At 37.0% G+C, this 22,008-nt stretch overlaps 2 protein-coding genes across 5 annotated transcripts in view; one reads left to right on the top strand and one right to left on the bottom strand.

The window, feature by feature from the left end:
* The window catches only part of LOC121370526 (probable beta-D-xylosidase 2), a 165,648-nt gene that overhangs the window by 44,255 nt on the left and 99,385 nt on the right, over nt 1–22,008 (top strand). For all 4 annotated transcript variants that reach the window (XM_041495812.1, XM_041495813.1, XM_041495815.1 and 1 more), the window contains exon 2: nt 18,600–18,702. The gene's annotated coding sequence lies outside the window, so the exon portion shown is untranslated. The remainder of the gene's footprint in view (nt 1–18,599; nt 18,703–22,008) is intronic.
* Nucleotides 1,142–22,008, bottom strand: part of LOC121370527 (fibroblast growth factor receptor substrate 2-like) — a 36,508-nt gene continuing 15,641 nt past the window's right edge. Inside the window, exons 3-4 of the mRNA XM_041495816.1 lie at nt 18,127–18,180; nt 1,142–3,055 (exon numbers count right to left, since the gene is read on the bottom strand). Of these exons, the coding sequence (XP_041351750.1) occupies nt 1,753–3,039 (1,287 nt within the window). The 5' untranslated portion in view covers nt 3,040–3,055; nt 18,127–18,180 and the 3' untranslated portion in view covers nt 1,142–1,752. The remainder of the gene's footprint in view (nt 3,056–18,126; nt 18,181–22,008) is intronic.

Consider the following 22,008-nt stretch of genomic DNA (forward strand, 5'->3'; position numbering starts at 1 on the left):
TTTTTTCCTCTTTTTTTATTATAAAGTACTATTACCAAGAACGTAAAATGGCATGCAAAAAAAAAAAAAAGGAACAAAACCTGTAGGTTGTTGGCAACAATTTGGGGTTATATGTAGCACCCTGATGCTTGTGTGTTAACAGCAGTTGCTCATTTTGCTATTACTGTCCAAAGATGTCAGCTTTATCCTGCGAAAGTAAGAACTGGTGACTGCAATGAGGTTCTGCCGCGCCACATTCGCCATTCAACCTGAGCAGGATAAAGCAGATATCTTAAGACAGTAACCAGTTAGTTTATTTATTCTGCAATTCTACATAATACGTTAAAAAAAATATATTGATGTCAAACATTTAGTAATTCCGACTCGTAGTCATCAGAGGAAACATGCTACATTTTTCTTAATGCTGCAAGAGATCTTTTATATGCACCATCCCACAGACAGGATAGCATATACCACGGCCTTTGATATGCCACCCGTGGTGCACTGGCTGGAACAAGAAATACTCCAATGAGCCCACCGATGGGGGATCGATCATAAACCGACCGCGCATCAATCGAGTGCTTTATACCACTGAGCTACGTCCCTACTGTTTAATGATTGCAGGATAAATAAGTCTACATAATAAAATAATAAATAACTTCATAATACTTGATTATTTAAACACTATAAAGGTCAAACCACTCGAACATCAAAAAATTAAAATGACGTTTTTGTATTTTATATAAAAAAAATTCTTCAATGAAAATCTATTTTAAAAACTGAATTATATAATGCTGATGTAGGTAGTAATGAAATTGAGGATGGTCATTTGGAAATTGGTGTCTGAATATGTCTAAAATGTTTGGTCAAGAAATTGAAAACATCCTTCAAAGACAAAAGCTTAGCTTAAAGGGACAGACTTTAGTTTCAGCCCATGAAAACGCACACTAAGTTTAGTTAATCTACAAACCTGTAACACATTTGGATAACGTTACAACTGAGTGAAACGTGAGTCTGTGACTTTGAAATGGTCGAATACCCTCTAAAAATAGACTAAAACTTAACTTCATAACTGTTATTTCTCAGACGCACGTGAGTGTTTAAAAATATGAGAAATGCATTTTGTGATATTAAAAACACTAGGATGACCAAAAACATTTTCGAATGTACGGAAATGGATAATCTAAACAATAAAATCTAAGTAAAGTATGATTTCAGTTACCAAAAACGGCTCTAATAGTTTAAAAATATGCCTTAGTGTTTAAAAACTAGGGTATCTCCCTTTAATGCATAAACACATTGTTAAACAATCTCTCTTCTCATTAATAGTGTGCATTGTTTTCATCTCTGCAGTAGTCAGGTTTTGAGTATTACCTTATTGTACATCCATATTCAGGTACAACTAACTATATTCATATACATATAATACATACATGTACATCTACACATTTACATAAAATCATCAACACAACACTATATATATACATCTGTGTATATGTGTAATTGCACGATTACATCTCCGATTTCTACCATTGTTTTGCCCATACGAGCTGAACACACGAATATGAGCATTGAAAAACATATTGCAGATATGGAAAAAAACACACACAAAAAACACCAGTTGGGACTAGAACCATTTCAGCTGAAACATGTTGTGAGTTAAATAACAATTTCACTCCCAATCCAAAACGAATGGACCTTTGGCGAGTCACATAAAGCTATGAAGAAAGAAGACGAACAAGAAGATGATGATGATGATGATGATGATGATTGCTAGTGGAGATTCGGAATCACAGAGTTGTGTCTCGTTTTGCGCACCCCGGGCTCCACCCTCAAGTCGTCCACATTTTTGGCAGTGTTCGACAGAGCGACTGTTTTATCGAAGTCGATCATGGCGTAGCTCTCCGTCTTCCTGCAGGGTGATTCCGGGAAGACGCTCAGACTGTGCGCGGAGGTCGGTGAGGCCAGGACTCCGTTGGCCAGACTCTCTGAACACTGGTTCTTCAGGTCGAGCTGAATGTAGTTCACCTTGACCACCTCCTTGTGTCGCGCACGCGGTGGGGTGCTGTTTGTCCACTGAGGGGCCGAGCTCTCGGGCAGACCCAGGTTTGCATAATTGTGATCGACTGTCGGTTTGATGCTCAGGCCATTCGGCAGTGCTTTTTCCTTCGGCGAGAAGGCCATTTCGGCGCCGATGTTGATGTACATGGGGCAGGAGGTGCAGTCGTAGTCCGCGGCGCCGTCGGCTTCCTGTGATAGCACAACATCATCTGCTCCCACAGCCCCCGACATGCTGTTGACCTCCAGCTTGGAGTCGGTCGTACCATCGTGGCCGATGGCGCTGCCGTCCTCGCAGAGCGCGGCCAGGTTCTCGGTGCTCTTGGGCAGGTCCAGCACGGCATAGTTGACGGCCGGCTCCGGGGATGCAGCCTGAATCTGAGGATTGTGCAGAAAGTCGAACAGCGCCGACGTTTGGTCCACGACCACAGGACTCGGCGACGACGGGATCCCTGTGTTGATATACTCGTGGTCGGGTTCCGGGATCATCGAGCCATTGATGTAGAGGTGCATACCGTTGGCACTGCTCACCGAATTGTTCCTTCCACCACCTCCACCTCCATCTCCACCAGCCACGACAAACCGGTACATGTCGTGGCTCTCGTTGAGAGACTGCGGTCTGCTGTTGGGCCGACTGGAAGGACCGAGAATGTTCTGACTAGCGCGGTTCACATCCTCCTGCCCGGCTCTCTGGATGCACTCCTGCACCATGTTGAACAGGGATTCTGCATTGCGGCACTTGAAGGCATAGATCCCGGCCCCCGTGGGACAGCGACGCCCACTCTCAAAGGAGAACAGCTCAGCATCGAATCCGTACCTCCGGAGGCAGCGCAGGGGCCACCTGATCGGTTCCTTCCCGCGCTGGTACAGAATGAGGTCGGTGTCCCCGACTTCTATCTTGCCCGGATTCAGCTCCAGTCCCTGGTCGTCGACGTTGTAGACGCGGAACACTCTTGTGTTGGTCTCACGTGCATGACTGCGCGAGAAGCTGCAACCCATCATGAGCAACTCTGAGGATCTGAAAGTACACACAACACAATGCATATATATCAGTCAATCAACCATTGGGCTCATATGAATGTATGTATACACACACACACACGCACGCTCGCACACACACACACACACGTGCACGCACACACACACACACACACAAAACAAGACATGTCACAGTGACCTAGTTATTGTAGACAAAGCAATGTCATCCTAAGTTTTATTACATACTTATTCAATCTTACTATAGTGATAAAGACATTTTGAAACTGTGTGATAAATTTATTTTGTATTGCACATATGTGCGATCTGGACCGGAACTTTACATGGGGAATTCCCTTTTATTTTTACTGCAATTAGCACCTTTTATGTACTGATGTCATATATCATTTACAAACTACGTCACATCCTATTTGAAACATAACATAAGGCTGCCGCAGAGTATGATTCTTAACATTAAGCAAATCCATGAAAGGAGTTTTGATCATAGATTAAACATACGTTGTTTTCGCTTCCTCTTTATTGCACTCGTTTATTTTGCTAAAGAACATACCACCCGACTGCTATGTGGTCTTGTGGTATATATTCTTGCGTAAAATAAAATTGAGCAATAAATAGGAAGCAAAAACAACGTATGTGAAGTTCTGTATATGTACTTGCATACAAGGTTTATGTTCCTATATGAATTGATAAAGCAGCGTAGTTCTTACTTAGGTAACCGATTGTTCAGTCATGTTAATATAGTTCTTGTAATCGATGAGTTAGGCCTACCTAATCCTAAAACACTTGAACTACGGTTCTGTGCTACATTGGTGGTACAAATGTATTTAAAAACATAAATTGTTTCTCACTTTCATTACTGATATATGGTAGTTTTAGAATGTAATTCTTCACCACGCAAACGATTGGCGGTTCTCGTGATTTTAAAAGTTGCGTAACCTACACGCTAACAGAATAACGGTTCTCGTGATTTTAAAAGTTGCGTAACCTACACGCTAACAGAATAACGGTTCTCGTGATTTTAAAAGTTGCGTAACCTACACGCTAACAGAATAACGGTTCTCGTGATTTTAAAAGTTGCGTAACCTACACGCTAACAGAATAACGGTTCTCGTGATTTTAAAAGTTGCGTAACCTACACGCTAACAGAATAACGGTTCTCGTGAAATATTGTGTCCTGGATTAGTCGCACCAACTTCGTGTTGCATGTGATTTTTTGGCCCTACAAAAATCGGAACATATAAGATTAAAGTCATTCTGATTTACATGTTTCCACAGTACGATTCGATTGCATGCGACAAGTCGATGCAACTAATGAGAACGCCCCTTAAGGAAGACACATGTACGTTGTTTGGCCCAGAAAACGATTTCCTTTAATGTACAGTAATGAATGAAAAGTAGGTCGCAGTGACCTAGATACATGTATGGTAGGCAACACACAGCCATCCCAAGTTGTACTTTTTTAAAATCACACCGTCCCTTTTCTTTTTCTTCCTTACATCTATATTTTATTTCTTCTCAATTTGGCAGGTACATCAGTACATGTATCTTATTTTGCTGTCAACCTCCAGCCCTCCAAATAAGTCACAGACCATTGGTCCAGTCTCATAGTGGTGTTTTTCCAGAACCAGTAGCTGGGTTGCAGCTTCTCGCACAGCACAGTGGACCAGCGAGAACACTGATTTTAAAAATTAAATCTCTCCTACCATGAAAACCTACTTATTTCGCCTTCATGTAAAATTCTTTAATCTCATTGGTTGTTTGCCATTGGACAAATCCCTTATACCCCTGTGGGCGGAGCCAAATTCTCTTATATAACCCCGTCTGTAATTTTCAACAGTTTCCAGCCATCCCAGTTAATGCTAAAGCAATAATTAGATTATAAATAACATTGATAATCAATCAATTTTTTTTCTTTTTTTAAATTAATATCTGTTTCAGACAATTTCGTATTACAAAAATTTGAAGTTAAAAACTCGTTTATCGATTGGAACTATTTTTCGTCACTGGCAAGTGGTTTTGTTCGCATCCGTGTTAATACATTGTTAACAATTATTGTCTGGCATTATTTTGATTATTTGGCTGTATGGTTTAACATGTCGGCAAGATAAATTTGTTGTAGAAGCATCTCTCTGAGTATATGGCTTTTTATGTACCCTCTGTGTGCCCTTTTACCCCCTCGCCTTCGGCTCAGTAAAAGAACACACAGAAGGTGCATAAAAAGCCATATACCCCTCTGATGCTTCTACAACTTATAATGTACACCAGGTATATGTAGGGCCTATATATATATATATATACATAACACATATATGTGTTGACAGCCAAGTACTGGGGCTCCCACCCAGAGTGAGTTTAATGACTCAATGGGGAGGCCATGTAACACTGTCCCACTGACCTCTCTCTCATTAATAACCAACAGTTAACCACTGACCCAGTTACCCAGTTACCCACTGACCTGTCCTGACCTGACCTATGTGCCCATGGCCCAATTCCACAAGCAATCTTAGCCCAAATACCATTGTAAGTGCATAACTACTGTATGCACTTACAGTGATCTTAGCCCTAATATCACTTCCTGGAATGGGGCCCAGGACAACGTGCTTGAACCTTAATTGAATATAAAGCAATGTAAATGAAATGAAATATGTGTTTGCATGTGTGGAACCAAACCCAACCAGTGGCCCATACTGGTATATCAATGGTCATGGTATGTGCTGTCCTGTATGTGGGGATGTGCATATATACCGTATATAAGATCCCATGCTGCTAAAGGAAAAATATAGCGGGTTTCCTTTAAGACTCAAAAATTATGAAATGTGTGACATCAAATAGCCGATGATTAATAAATCAATGTGCTCTAGTGGTGTTGGATAAACACTTTTAACTATTAACTATTTTTAACGTTTAAGTTATTTCCGTGCCACCAATTTAGGAAATCCTACATTTAGCGGAGTGAACCATCATTTTTATATATGGCCTGTCACTGTTATTTGAAATATGCCTGCATTTGTGTTATTAAAGTATGTGCCTTGGGGCAAGGAACAGACTTAACCATGTGTAAAAATAGTGTCCATGTACATACGTACAGCCAATAGCTGAAAAACACTTACACAAGGAAATGTAAACTTCACATGTTTAGAACATAAAATACATGTATAATGTATGTAGATGCATGTATAAACAGATGCACAATGACATTAAATAAGAAAAAAATCAGCCAACTTTGCCTCATGAAAAATAGCGGCATACTATACTGGCACCACACCATGTCCCTGTGCCATTAATTGTGTGTATATATAGCAGCTTAAAATAGTCCAGTTTAAAGAAAATAGGTCTTGCATGATTAAAAAAATATATATATATATATATTATATAAAATTCTGAAATCGGAGGTCACCATGCCTATAGCTGAATTAGCTCATTGCTAATTTTTATATAAAGTGGTTAATAACATTTAGTATTCGGCCAACAAGATTTTAGTTTAAATTTAATCAGCCATTTTTTTTTTTTTAAATATTTGAAATTGACTGAAATTAAATCCTTTCCACTGTGAACCCTGGAAGAACATTTAAGTTCATACAAGTTCATATAACTAACATTGAAGAACACATTAAGCATAATTACGCATTTCTTTCATTAAAGTTTTTTATTGCGACCGTATCAGTTATTTTTACAATTTCGAACAATGTTTAAATTTATTATTGAGAATTAATTGTGGGAGTATTTGTTTGCTAAGTCTTAAATATAGGTCTTTAATTGTTTTATTATCAGTGATAACTTTAAATTATATATTAAAACAATTTTATTACCATAGTTGAATCGTGGTGCCAAAATATATAGCACGATTATAGCTATATGACAGTACCAATATTCAATGTAAGTCTTACATAGTAATAATTAGTCATAACATTTTTATTCACCTAAAATACAAAGAAAATAGTTAAAAGTTTGTTTTGTATAGGGTGTATATACTACCAAATCAAATCCCATAGACAACAATAGTAACATATGTGGCTAAAACTCCTACCTGCAGTGTACCAATCGACATAAACGCCACAGATATAAATACTACCACCCCTTAAGCTAGCTGACCCTTAAAGTGAATAAGAAAAAATGTGGGGTCAAGCTGCTCATTTCTGAGATAACGGGTAGCGTCTATGACTACCCTACATGTAGTTACGCACAAAATCTGAGTACTGTTTTTTTACAGGTACCCCATACATGTTTCAAGCACAAGGCTACTTGACACAGTGGTACTAGATGAAATAAAATTGCATACATTTTTTGCCCAGATGAAACTATTTCTTTTTACAACCAACACACTCATATTTATCACCAATCACAGGACTCAATTGTGGTGTTCACTTCTCTGTCGAACGTTTGGTTCACCTCGAACTTTGACACAGCCGGAAGTTATTTGCTTTAGTACTACCTATTATGAAACCACTAGAGCACACTGATTTTTGTATTAATCATCGGCTATTGGATGTCAAACATTTGGTCATTTTTGTATTAATCATCGGCTATTGGATGTAAAACATTTGGTAATTTTTGACTCGTAATCTTAAAGGAAACCCACTACATTTTTCCTTTAGCAGCAAGCGATCTTTTATATGCACTTCCCCACAAGACAGCACATACCACACATTTTGATATACCAGTCATATTGCACTGGTTGGGATGGGAGGAAAAACCCAATCAGAATATGGATTTGAATTAAAAAAAGAAAAAAAAAAATTGTTTTATTTACTTCGACAGCATGATCGAGTGTGGTTCATAATGTGACATCGTTAGAAACTGATTTAATACAGCCAGAGTTGATTACAAAAAAAATATTTATATATGACTTCACATTTAATGTCGTCCCCCCCCCCCCCCCCCCCATTTACAGCCATCTTCCGACACCCATGTTTTACGAGTTATTTAAAAATATAACTAACTAGAGAAAACGTATAAAATTATTTTTATTAAAATATATCAAAATGTGTTCGGTAATCTGCTATATAATTCTTATAGATATATAAAACCTGTGATGCCAATGTTATATGCTTTACTGTGTATATACAACGCATGTGTTGTTTCAATAGAAGGTGGTATATCTGATTGTCTTTGATGTTACATAAAGGGGACATTTAAAAATATTTGTTGGCAATTTACAGGTATGGTTTAATAGGCAAGGGCAAATCTAGGATTTTTAAATAGCGTGGCCCATTATCCTGTGATGGATTTTAATGTTAAAATTTATCATATCACAATTTTTCAAACATTAGTTTCTCCGATTTTATAAAACAGCTTTCTTCATATATTTTCACCGTATTAATGATTTGTACCACAGTGCCACGATATTACCTTCACTAGCAATACTCACCACATCAAATATTGTAAAGAGTAGTTCCCGTATACAATATCAGTTTTCTAATATTTATTGCAATGAAATATTTTCTATTGATATATTTAGGGGGGGTTTTAATACGTTTTTATATTGGAGTGTTTTGAAAGAAATTTCTAGGGATTTTCTAGTTTATAAATAGAAATAAAACAAACACTGTAACAATCATGCTAAAGTCTCGAACTTCGTTGTAGTAGTCACACGTCAAGTTTACGCACTGGAAACTGGCGACAGCCAAACTCTTGACTATACAGTCTGGGATAATGAGTTGTTAGAGACTTTCAGTTGTCTCAGTTCATGCATCAGACCCCAGGTGAACACTTTACCACTGGGATACGACCCACCTCCACAAATATATATATATATATACGTACATGTATATAGAGGATACTCCCCGAGTGTCTTGTGATATTATAATTTATCAGCACGAGTTGATAAAAGTATGAAATCTGAGGCTTGCTGAGGATTTTTATACTTTTATCAACGAGTGCTGATAAATTATGATATCATAAAACACAAGGGGGTGTTCTTTTTATCATCCATTATCATTCTTTTTATTTGCGACAGTTGTAAACTATGTCAGTAATGTGGGTTGAATGTCACTATATTTAGCAGCAGTAGACTAGCAGAACGGCAGTGGCGTGAAGTCACTAATAATAGGTTTAGCGCTGAAACAAACAAAATATTATCTTGTGATTAAAATTTGACCAATCAAGATTATAAGAAGCGATATCTCCTGCGGAGATATTGCAGGAGATATCACAAATTATAGTGCCAGCAATATCTTCTACAAAAGCCTTTAATGGATGATAAATATATATATATATTTTTTTTTTGTAACACAATTAACAATATGCAGGTGAATGTCCATTATTACTCTAACAAAAGTAACAGAATACTACACAATAAATTTTACTCTTTTTTTTATGATTGTATAGTTTCAGTTAAAAAACATGATATGTACGTGTATTGGGTTGCTCCGAAAGCGGATTTCAAGCCAGGTGGGTTATAAAACCCGTTTGTCTTCGCCCACTGAAGCGATCCACACTACTGTTATGTGCCAGCGTGATATATATGTTAATAGTTTGACACGACGCACATGACTGCTGTTGTGGGTGTAATGTAACGGTATAAAACACAAAGCATAAAAGACGGGTGTGATGTGTTTTAAAACACACAAAAGACCAGCATCAGTAGTAAGCAGTTCTAACGGTACTGGTTGTAAAGAAATATTATACACACTAGACTTGCTGCTTGTCAAATACATTGTATGTACATGTACATGTATACTAAAAAAGAAAACAATAAAAAATTTTAGAAATGTTAAAAACAAAACTATTTATTAAGAAACTGAAGACCACTTCACAGATACATGGGGTATTTTACAACTATAATAATGATTATTATATTAAATTAACTTTGTTACTGTTTTAATTCTTTTTATGAATATGACAAAAATAAGAGAGAAAAATGTAGACCCTAGAAACACCCTCCCCCACCACAAAGACACTTTTTCTGTTATTATATTGTATATCTTTACTTGTGACTAAAGTGTGTATCCTTCATGAATTCCTAATTGCTTACATTGTAATTATATAAAGGTTTGTTGAAAATATTCTTGTACTATAGAATATTACTCACTATATTCAAGCGATGTGAGAAATAATAATTGTTTAACGACACCTCATGTTAAATTATTGTGTTTTAGAGTAGACATATCCTCAAATAAGTGCTCAGGGTCTCCAGTAAATGTGAAAAGTGTAGACCTGTCCTCAAATAAGTGCTCACAGTCTCCAGTAAATGTGAAAAGAGTAGACATGCCTCAAATAAGTGCTCAGGGTCTCCAGTAAATGTGAAAAGTGTAGACCTGTCCTCAAATAGTGCTCAGGGTCTCCAGAAAAATGTGAAAAAGAGTAGACCTGTCCTCAAATAAGTGATCAGGGTCTCCAGTAAATGTGAAGAGTAGACCTGTCCTCAAATAAGTGATCAGGGTCTCCAGTAAATGTGAAAAGAGTAGACCTGTCCTCAAATAAGTGCTCAGGGTCTCCAATAAATGTGAAAAGAGAGACCTGTCCTCAAATATGTGCTCAGGGTCTCCAGTAAATGTGAAAAGAGAGACCTGTCCTCAAATAAGTGCTCAGGGTCTCCAGTAAATGTGAAAAGAGTAGAAATATGTCCTCAAAGAAGTGATCAGGATCTCCAGTAAATGTGAAAAGTGTAGACCTGTCCTCAAATAAGTGCTCAGGGTCTCCAGTAAATGTGAAAAGAGAGACCTGTCCTCAAATAAGTGCTCAGGGTCTCCAGTAAATGTGAAAAGAGTAGACATATGTCCTCAAAGAAGTGATCAGGGTCTCCAGTAAATGTGAAAAGAGTAGACATATGTCCTCAAAGAAGTGATCAGGGTCTCCAGTAAATGTGAAAAGAGTAGACATATGTCCTCAAAGAAGTGATCAAGGTCTCCAGTAAATGTGAAAAGAGTAGACATATGTCCTCAAAGAAGTGATCAGGGTCTCCAGTAAATGTGAAAAGAGAGACCTGTCCTCAAATAAGTGCTCAGGGTCTCCAGTAAATGTGAAAAGAGTAGACATATGTCCTCAAAGAAGTGATCAGGATCTCCAGTAAATGTGAAAAGAGTAGACATATGTCCTCAAAGAAGTGATCAGGGTCTCCAGTAAATGTGAAAAGAGTAGACATATGTCCTCAAAGAAGTGATCAAGGTCTCCAGTAAATGTGAAAAGAGTAGACATATGTCCTCAAAGAAGTGATCAGGGTCTCCAGTAAATGTGAAAAGAGAGACCTGTCCTCAAATAAGTGCTCAGGGTCTCCAGTAAATGTGAAAAGAGTAGACATATGTCCTCAAAGAAGTGATCAGGATCTCCAGTAAATGTGAAAAGAGTAGACATATGTCCTCAAAGAAGTGATCAGGGTCTCCAGTAAATGTGAAAAGAGTAGACATATGTCCTCAAAGAAGTGATCAAGGTCTCCAGTAAATGTGAAAAGAGTAGACATATGTCCTCAAAGAAGTGATCAGGGTCTCCAGTAAATGTGAAAAGAGAGACCTGTCCTCAAATAAGTGCTCAGGGTCTCCAGTAAATGTGAAAAGAGTAGACATATGTCCTCAAAGAAGTGATCAGGGTCTCCAGTAAATGTGAAAAGAGTAGACATATGTCCTCAAAGAAGTGATCAGGATCTCCAGTAAATGTGAAAAGAGTAGACATATGTCCTCAAAGAAGTGATCAGGGTCTCCAGTAAATGTGAAAAGAGTAGACATATGTCCTCAAAGAAGTGATCAAGGTCTCCAGTAAATGTGAAAAGAGTAGACATATGTCCTCAAAGAAGTGATCAGGGTCTCCAGTAAATGTGAAAAGAGAGACCTGTCCTCAAATAAGTGCTCAGGGTCTCCAGTAAATGTGAAAAGAGTAGACATATGTCCTCAAAGAAGTGATCAGGATCTCCAGTAAATGTGAAAAGAGTAGACATATGTCCTCAAAGAAGTGATCAGGGTCTCCAGTAAATGTGAAAAGAGGAGACATATGTCCTCAAAGAAGTGATCAGGGTCTCCAGTAAATGTGAAAAGAGAGACCTGTCCTCAAATAAGTGCTCAGGGTCTCCAGTAAATGTGAAAAGAGTAGACATATGTCCTCAAATAGTGCTCAGGGTCTCCAGTAAACGTGAAAAAGAGTAGACCTGTCCTCAAATAAGTGATCAGGGTCTCCAGTAAATGTGAAAAGAGTAGACATATGTCCTCAAAGAAGTGATCAGGGTCTCCAGTAAATGTGAAAAGAGATACCTGTCCTCAAAGAAGTGCTCAGGGTCTCCAGTAAATGTGAAAAGAGAGACCTGTCCTCAAATAAGTGCTCAGGGTCTCCAGTAAATGTGAAAAGAGTAGACATATGTCCTCAAATAGTGCTCAGGGTCTCCAGTAAACGTGAAAAAGAGTAGACCTGTCCTCAAATAAGTGATCAGGGTCTCCAGTAAATGTGAAAAGAGTAGACATATGTCCTCAAAGAAGTGATCAGGGTCTCCAGTAAATGTGAAAAGAGTAGACATATGTCCTCAAAGAAGTGATCAAGGTCTCCAGTAAATGTGAAAAGAGTAGACATATGTCCTCAAAGAAGTGATCAGGGTCTCCAGTAAATGTGAAAAGAGAGACCTGTCCTCAAATAAGTGCTCAGGGTCTCCAGTAAATGTGAAAAGAGTAGACATATGTCCTCAAAGAAGTGATCAGGGTCTCCAGTAAATGTGAAAAGAGTAGACATATGTCCTCAAAGAAGTGATCAGGATCTCCAGTAAATGTGAAAAGAGTAGACATATGTCCTCAAAGAAGTGATCAGGGTCTCCAGTAAATGTGAAAAGAGTAGACATATGTCCTCAAAGAAGTGATCAAGGTCTCCAGTAAATGTGAAAAGAGTAGACATATGTCCTCAAAGAAGTGATCAGGGTCTCCAGTAAATGTGAAAAGAGAGACCTGTCCTCAAATAAGTGCTCAGGGTCTCCAGTAAATGTGAAAAGAGTAGACATATGTCCTCAAAGAAGTGATCAGGATCTCCAGTAAATGTGAAAAGAGTAGACATATGTCCTCAAAGAAGTGATCAGGGTCTCCAGTAAATGTGAAAAGAGTAGACATATGTCCTCAAAGAAGTGATCAGGGTCTCCAGTAAATGTGAAAAGAGAGACCTGTCCTCAAATAAGTGCTCAGGGTCTCCAGTAAATGTGAAAAGAGAGACCTGTCCTCAAATAAGTGCTCAGGGTCTCCAGTAAATGTGAAAAGAGTAGACATATGTCCTCAAAGAAGTGATCAGGGTCTCCAGTAAATGTGAAAAGAGTAGACATATGTCCTCAAATAAGTGCTCAGGGTCTCCAGTAAATGTGAAAAGAGTAGACATATGTCCTCAAAGAAGTGATCAGGATCTCTAGTAAATGTGAAAAGAGTAGACATATGTCCTCAAAGAAGTGATCAGGGTCTCCAGTAAATGTGAAAAGAGTAGACATATGTCCTCAAATAAGTGCTCAGGGTCTCCAGTAAATGTGAAAAGAGTAGACATATGTCCTCAAATAAGTGCTCAGGGTCTCCAGTAAATGTGAAAAGAGTAGACATATGTCCTCAAATAAGTGATCAAGGTCTCCAGTAAATGTGAAGAGAGACCTGTCCTCAAGTAAGTGCTCAGGGTCTCCAGTAAATGTGAAAAGAGAGACCTGTCCTCAAATAAGTGCTCAAGGTCTCCAGTAAATATGAAAAGAGAGACCTGTCCTCAAATAAGTGCTCAAGGTCTCCAGTAAATGTGAAAAGAGTAGACATATGTCCTCAAATAAGTGCTCACGGTCTCCAGTAAATGTGAAAAGAGAGACCTGTCCTCCAATAAGTGCTCAAGGTCTCCAGTAAATGTGAAAAGAGTAGACATATGTCCTCAAAGAAGTGATCAGGGTCTCCAGTAAATGTGAAAAGAGATACCTGTCCTCAAATAAGTGCTCAAGGTCTCCAGTAAATGTGAAAAGAGTAGACATATGTCCTCAAAGAAGTGATCAGGATCTCCAGTAAATGTGAAAAGAGATACCTGTCCTCAAAGAAGTGATCAGGGTCTCCAGTAACAGGGCACAATATTTCACGTGAACCACCGTTCTGTTCGCGTGTCGGTTACGCAAAATTAAATTTACGCGAACCGCAAATCGGTTACGTCATGACCTGTAAACGTTCAGAAATTAAAACTTGTAAACTTCACGATTACAGGAAGTTTATTCATGCAGACATACTACTGGTATTCCGACAAATGTTTTAAGACTGATTTTTAGATACTGGATGCGCAGCAAACCAGTAAACAACGTTATATTGCAACAGTTGTACATGTGTAACTTGCGACCAGTCTACACTTTTAAAAAGGTTTTAAAGAAATGTGCTCGGACCTCTTGGGATGGCTAAATTATCTGCTGCTATTTTATCTCTAAAGGAATATATGTAGACATACTATTGGACTGGCTATAATTTTACACATGTTAAAAATAGTTTTAACATAAACAGGAATCCAAAAGTGTCACAAAAATTGAAAAATACTAACATCGCATAATGAGCTTTAAAAAAACTAACATTTGGAACATCACTGTAGTATATAAGTACCATCGATAAAGTGAAAGTAGCATTACGCACAGTACGCATGTGCGTAATGCAAAAACAAAATCCGGGAATAGTTCGAGGCTGTCTGTAATTGTCCTATAAAATATCCTCTTAAAACTGACTCGAAAAAAGAAAAATGCTTCCGAAAAAGCTTAGAATGCATCTACAGGCGTCCTGAGTTTCAAAATTGTCACAGGGGGAGGCCCCCCCAATCCCCCCGCTACGTCCCTGTATTTTGTTTCAGTACTGGGGCTCATGTTCAGTTCTTTTATAATATTGTTAACTTTAGCAAGCATTAAAGACATTTTTTTTTTTTTTAAATGTTTTCTTTTGTATTTGTTTTAACTTTATGTTTGAGCTAAAAACTATGTATTTAAAATATAATTTGAATGTAATTTTGAGGTAACCGATCAGATAACCCACGGGTTACGCAAGTATAATTCAAGTAACCAAACAATTGGTTACCTAGGTAAAAACCACGTGAACCGACTTCTGGTTACCTCAGATTTCGAAATATTGTCCACTGCAGTAAACATGAAAGGAGTAGACCTGTCCTCAAATAAGTAATCAGGGTCTCCAGTAAACATGAAAGGAGTAGACCTGTCCTCAAATAAGTAAGCAGGGTCTCCAGTAAACATGAAAGGAGTAGACCTGTCCTCAAATAAGTAATCAGGGTCTCCAGTAAACATGAAAGGAGTAGACCTGTCCTCAAATAAGTAATCAGGGTCACCAGTAAACATGAAAGGAGTAGACAAGCTCTAGAGTGACTTATTTTACAGTAAGTTAAACAGCACATGCATATATGTTAATTTGTTCATTTTGTGCTTACTATTGAAATTGTTTTTAAAAAAAATTTACAGTTTAAATTTAAAGTTTAAAAATATATACACAATGTAAACAATATGTACATTCAAGTCAACTTAATATCATTCTCTTTAGTGTGAGATTTGATATATACATGTATCTGTACAAAAAAAAGTAAAGTTTGATTTATTTAACGACGTTTCTAGATCAGCACATTGATTTTTATCTTATCATCAGCTATCGGACGTCAAACATACATGTATGGTCATTTTGACAAATTTCTTTAGAGGAAACACGATGCCGCCACATACATGTAGGCTACTCTTTCCAATAAGCAGCAAGGGGTCTTTTATATGCACTTCCCCACACAGGACAGCACATACCATGGCCTTTGATGAACCAGTTGTGGACCACTGGTTGGAACGGAAAATAGCTCAAACTGCAAATGGGTCTACTGAGAAGGATCGATCGATCCGATGACCGACCGCTTCACAGGCGGACATGCTACCACTTGAGCTACATCCCACTCCCATATCCGTACATGTACACAAACAAGTTAATAAGTAAATAATAAATAAATAAATAAATAAATAAATAAATACTGTATACGATTTCTGGAACAATTAGTTGTACAGTATATATGCTAGTAGTAAATGAAATACACACTAGTTGCTATGCATACTGCCCTAAGATATCAACTTTATCGTATTCTAGATCAATCAGTATATTTGCCTCTGGAGGATTTCTTCTTGTGTATACATACATACGTATCACATGCCATCACATGTGTTTAAATACATATTTGTATCATCAAACAACCGTAGAGCTATTCTAAAAATTATTACATCTGCAATTCACTTTTCCCCCCTTTTTACAAATGTATTTTGCCTTTTGGCATTAAATCAACATCTGTCAATGCATGGTAGGTGTTAAAATGTTTTGTCCTTGGGTGTGCTTTTTTTTTTTTTTTTTTTTTTTTTAATCTTTTTTTGTGTGTGTGTGGGGGGGGGGGGGGGGGGGAGGGGGTTGAGAGCAACATATTTTGACAAATGCTTGCTTAATATTTACTTGAGAAAATGACATACTGAAAGAAATATATATAACAGTAAAACCCCTTTAAAACCCGACCCTCTATAAACCGAGGGCTAGATTTAGCTCAGTCGGTTGAGGTGCTTGCATCGCAGGATCGAACCACCTTGGTGGATCCATTCAACTGAATTTTTTTTTCTTTTTCGTTTCAACCAGTGCACCATAATTGGTCAAAGGCCGTTGTATGTGCTTTCCTGTCTGTGGGATAATGCATATTATAAAAGATCCCTTGCTGCATTAAGACAAATATAGCGGGTTTCTCTGATGACTACGAGTCAGAATTAACAAATGTTTGACATGCAATAGCTGATGATTAATTAATCAATGTGCTCTAGTGGTGTCGTTAAACAACACAACTAACATTCTAACTATTAAAGGGATTGTCCCGAGTTTCCTGTATTGTAAGATATTTCCAACTAATAAAATCTTTTACGTCAAAAAAATACACATTAAATATATTTTCTTTTTAGTATATTAGTGTCTGTATATTCAATGTGTTTCTGGTTGTCTTATTATTTGTAAGAAGCCCAAACTGGATTTTGTCTTCAAATAATTTTGTACGTATATGTACATGTATATAAAAAATAACTATTTTAGGAAATAAAATTAAATTTAACCTAGTATAAATACTAGAACGATCAGAAACATGTTTAATATACAGTCACTAATATTTTATGCAGAAAAATATATCTGATATGTAATTACAGTTGTTAAAGTCTCCTTTAGCTAACAATATCTTAAAAATTGCAGCAAACTCTGGACTGTCCCTTTAATCAGTGGCTGTTAGACGTCAAACATTTCTTAATCGTCTTCTATGTGTAGTCTACACAGGAAACTAACTCAATACATTTTTCCCTATTAATTAGCGACAAGAGATATTTCATATCCACTTTCCCCCAGACAGGGTAGCACATACCAATGCTTTGATATACCAGTCAGAGAATGGGTCCACCAAGAAGGAGATCCCACCCCTTTTTAAATATCGATACTGAACATAACCTGTCTAAACTGAACATCACTAAAAAAACATTTTTTACATAGTCCTATACATGGTTGTCCGGTTTAGAGGGGTTTTACTGTATATGAATATTTTAATTACCTAAAATTGGCCCATATTACAAAGTGACACTAGCGCTAAGATAATTTACATGCATAAGATCACAAGTTTTGTAAAATGGGACACTGTATGTTAACAGGGGCGGGACGTAGCACAGTGGTAAAGCGCTTGCCTGATGCGCAGTCGGTCTGGGATCGATCCCCGTCGGTGGACCCATCGGGCTACTTCTCATTCCAGCCAGTGCACCACGACTGGTATATCAAAGACCATGGTATGTGCTATCCTGTCTATGGGATGATGCATATGAAAGATCCCTTGCTATACTAATGGAAAAATGAAACGGGTTTCCTCTTTAAGAATATACATGTATGTCTAAATTACCAACAGCTGATGATTGATAAATCAATGTGCTGTGGTATGTGCTATCCTGTCTGTGGGATGGTGCATATAAAAGATCCCTTGCTGCTAATCGGAAAGTGCATCCCAGGATGTGGCGACAGCAGGTTTCCTCTCTCAATGTCTGTGTGGTCCTTAACCATATGTCTAATGCCATATAACCGTAAATAAAATGTGTTGAGTGTGTCATTAAATAAAACATGTCTTTCTTTCTTTGTTTTGTTTGTTGAGTATAATTAAATATCTTACCCTGTGTGTTTACTTGAGTCATCTCAACACCACCCACACACGAACGACAGTGATCTGAAAATACAACACACTGTACATGTTACAAAAACGCTATCAAACATGTAATGACAAAGGAAAGAATCTGAATCGTACGTTAGATAAACCGTTTCCTTCCTTCCTTTCAATTTACAAGCTTCCAAGATCATTACACAATTATAAAATGTTAAATATAATGCAGTAGTTAAAAAAAGTGATCATTAACTAATGTGACTAATTAAAAATTTTAAAAACAAAATACATGTACTCCCTCTACCCCTGTATATACTACCGAGCTACATGGATGTCCCAAAATAAATAGCAAATTATACGTTGAACAAAAAGTCACATTATTGTTGATCATTCTACTTATACTGACATGCCATAAGTCATAATGGGTGTACATTTTCAAATACCGAATTAACATCTCTTTTTTTTCTTTTTCTTATTTTAAATAGGACTGCACTTATACCAAATTTAGTGCCAGATATCTGACTGGACCAGCTTCGAATATACCAGTCAAGTGGCAAAATTGTGACTTTGTAGGCGGTGAAAGTACAGGTAAGTGAAACATTATTTTAAACCGTATTATGTAGTGCATGCAGGCAAAGTGCCTACATGTAAACTGGTCATAGTGCATATGGTTGGTTTTCAGCACTTGGTTGGTACATGTATACAGCCATATCCATTTAAAAAGAATATGCCAGGTATAAAACAGACTCCCATTTTTACAAAGCAATCATAGCACTAAGATCACCTTAAAGACGCAGACCCTAGTTTCAACTCGTAAACATGGACACTAAGTTTACTTAATCTACAAACCTGTAACACACTTGGATAAAGTTACTACAGAGTGAAACAAGAGTCTGTGGCATTAAAACCGGAAAATATCCCTAAAAAACATAGACTAGAACTCGGATCAATAACCGTTACTTCTCAGATGCACGTGCATTTTTAAAAATACGAAAAATGCATTTATTATAGGATGACCAGAAACACTTCAGTTCCACAGAAATAGATAATCTAAACAATAAAATGTAAGTAATGCTTGATTTAAGTGATCATAAATGGCTCTAATAGTGCAAAATATGCCGTGGTGTTTAAAAAGTAGGGTCTGTCGCTTTAAGTGTGTAATTACCGTATATGCACTTACGGTGATTTTAACGCTAAGATCGCTTCGTAAAACGGGGCCCAGGTCCGTTTTCAGGTTGCCCTAATTTTGTTTTATTTAAAGACGATGTTCAAGGTATCACTGCACCATATACAATTTTACATTTACTATCGGCCAATTTACTATATGTCATATGATTATTTAATTTGAATCCCATATTCCTAGGATATATCAATCTTCCATGTTAAACCCCTGCAATTAAGAAAACATCCACAGCAAAAAAACATGCCATTGAAAAAATATATAAATATTGTCCTCAGCAAAAAAACATGCCATTGAAAAAAAATATATATATTGTCCTCAGCAAAAAAACATGCCATTGAAAAAAAATATATATATTGTCCTCAGCAAAAAAACATGCCATTGAAAAAATATATATATATTGTCCTCAGCAAAAAAACATGCCATTGAAAAAATATATATATATTGTCCTCAGCAAAAAAACATGCCATTGAAAAAATATATATATATTGTCCTCAGCAAAAAAAGTGCTGTTGAAAATTAAAACTTCCATGGCACTGTTGATTGCTGTGACCAATTGCAGGATTTGCATGTTTGAAAAAGACTATCTGTGATTTATCGGTTGCACTGGTCACAGGTAACTCAAGTCATAAAATCAGCTTGGCTGACCACATATTAGGTCAACACAGATGACCGGAGGATCTTAATTGATGCTGGATGTTAAAAAAACAAAACATTTCCCACATACACTACAATTAGTGATCTTTCAATGATCGATGTTATAATTGAACATTGATCGGTTTGGTTCTTCTGATGTGAATGAATGAATGCATGTTTAAAGGGACAGTCCCAAGTTTCTTGCAATTGTCAAGATTTTGCAGACTATACCAGAGACATTTCAAGGACAATAAATTTCAATTAAATACATTTTCCTGCATAAAATATCAGTGTCTGTATATTCAAATGTTTCTGATCGTCCTATATTATTGTACTAGCTGAAACTTCATTTCGTTTCCCAATATTTATCTTTTTCATACATATATGAAATTGTTGGGAGACCAAATCCAGTTTGGGCTACATACAAATAATAGGACAAGAAACACTGAATATACAGACACCTATATTCTTAAGAAGAAACAATAATATTTAGTTTGTAATTTTAGTCGTTAAATTATTTTATTAGTTGGAACATCTTACAATGGCAACAAACTCAGAACTGTCCCTTTAACAACACCCCAGCACAAAAATACACATCGGCTATTGGGTGTCACAAAATGTCTCTTCCGACATGATTATTGATTATAACAAATCAATAACTGATTGTGAGGGAAAATGTTAACTGTAATTGTTCCTCCAGTTTAAATTATGATGCAATTGATGTAAATATGTTTGGATTGGGATTTGTTTGCGTGTGCATGTTCCTTATACATATACACATGCACAGTTCAAATCCTTATGTTCATATGATTTTAACCGATTGCATAATCGTAAGTTGATCGGTTGGTGTGAACCGATTATAATGATGATAAAATTCTAACTGATTCCCAACACTATAAATACAATATACACTATCTCTATGTCCACTAAAATATAACTGAAGCACCCATCATGTACACTATTATTTTTCTTTTCGTTCTTTGCCATAAATCTTACTTTTGTTAATTCAATTATAAACCAGGCCTCTAAAAATTGCAAGAACGATTGTTTCGTTTGCGCATTGTTCGTGCAAATCTAATTTTACTTAACCTAGTTTTTTCTTCGTGCAAAATTTGGATCACTATTTACTTGGATATAACTGGTTACGCAAAAATGAAATGGGTTATCTGGATTTATTTCTGCGTAACCGATAAATGGGTCACGCAGATTTTCAATTCTTAGAGGTCTGATTATTTATACCATTATGTACACCTAAATGTACATGTTCAGGTAAAGAACATACATGCATGTGCACTCATGTGTAGTGAGCCAGTGCTCCACAACTGGTGTAACAAAGGTCATGACATGTACTATACTGTATGTGGGATGGTGCATATAAAAGATCCCTTGCTGCTAATCAAAAAAGAGTAGCCCATGAAGTGGCAACAGCGGGTTTTCTCTCTCAATAAGTGTGGTCCTGAACCGTATGTTCGATGCAATATAACCGTAAATAAAATGTGTTGAGTGTGTCGTTAAAATAAAACATTTCCTTCCTTCCTTCATGTGTAGTGTAACATAGACTACACAGCTATTCATGATATAAATCTTTGTTTAGTTTTCTTAGGTTTTTTTAAGACCAAGAGAAAATTATAGATTATAACCTAACATTTTACTGCATCCAAAATGCGAGTCTAAAAATAAATTCCGACAGCAGAAAGATCTATATTTAAACCAAAGAGTCCATATCCTATAAATATAACTTGTTAGACATCACCAAGTCCAACGGTGCAAGAATCGATCACGTTTCAGTTTTAACTTGTCCCCGCGCAATTACTGTGACAGCTAGTGTCTGCCGTGCAGTGTTGGCAATGTTATTGTACACACAGCATATCGTAGCATGCATCAATGTCCTCAACATCAGGAAAACAGTACAGGACATGTACTTAAAACCCTGTGGATCTCAGAAAGCCAGAGACAACAAACAAAAGAAAATATATTGCGATCAGTCATGCATAGTGGCACAATCAATATTTACGACATATTCAAACACACACAGGTCTTTTCGGTCTGAGAACACCTAACAGGATAGCAGACTGAAA

Source organism: Gigantopelta aegis, chromosome 4 (genome assembly GCF_016097555.1).
Source record: "Gigantopelta aegis isolate Gae_Host chromosome 4, Gae_host_genome, whole genome shotgun sequence".
Taxonomy (NCBI): Eukaryota; Metazoa; Mollusca; class Gastropoda; order Neomphalida; family Peltospiridae; genus Gigantopelta; species Gigantopelta aegis.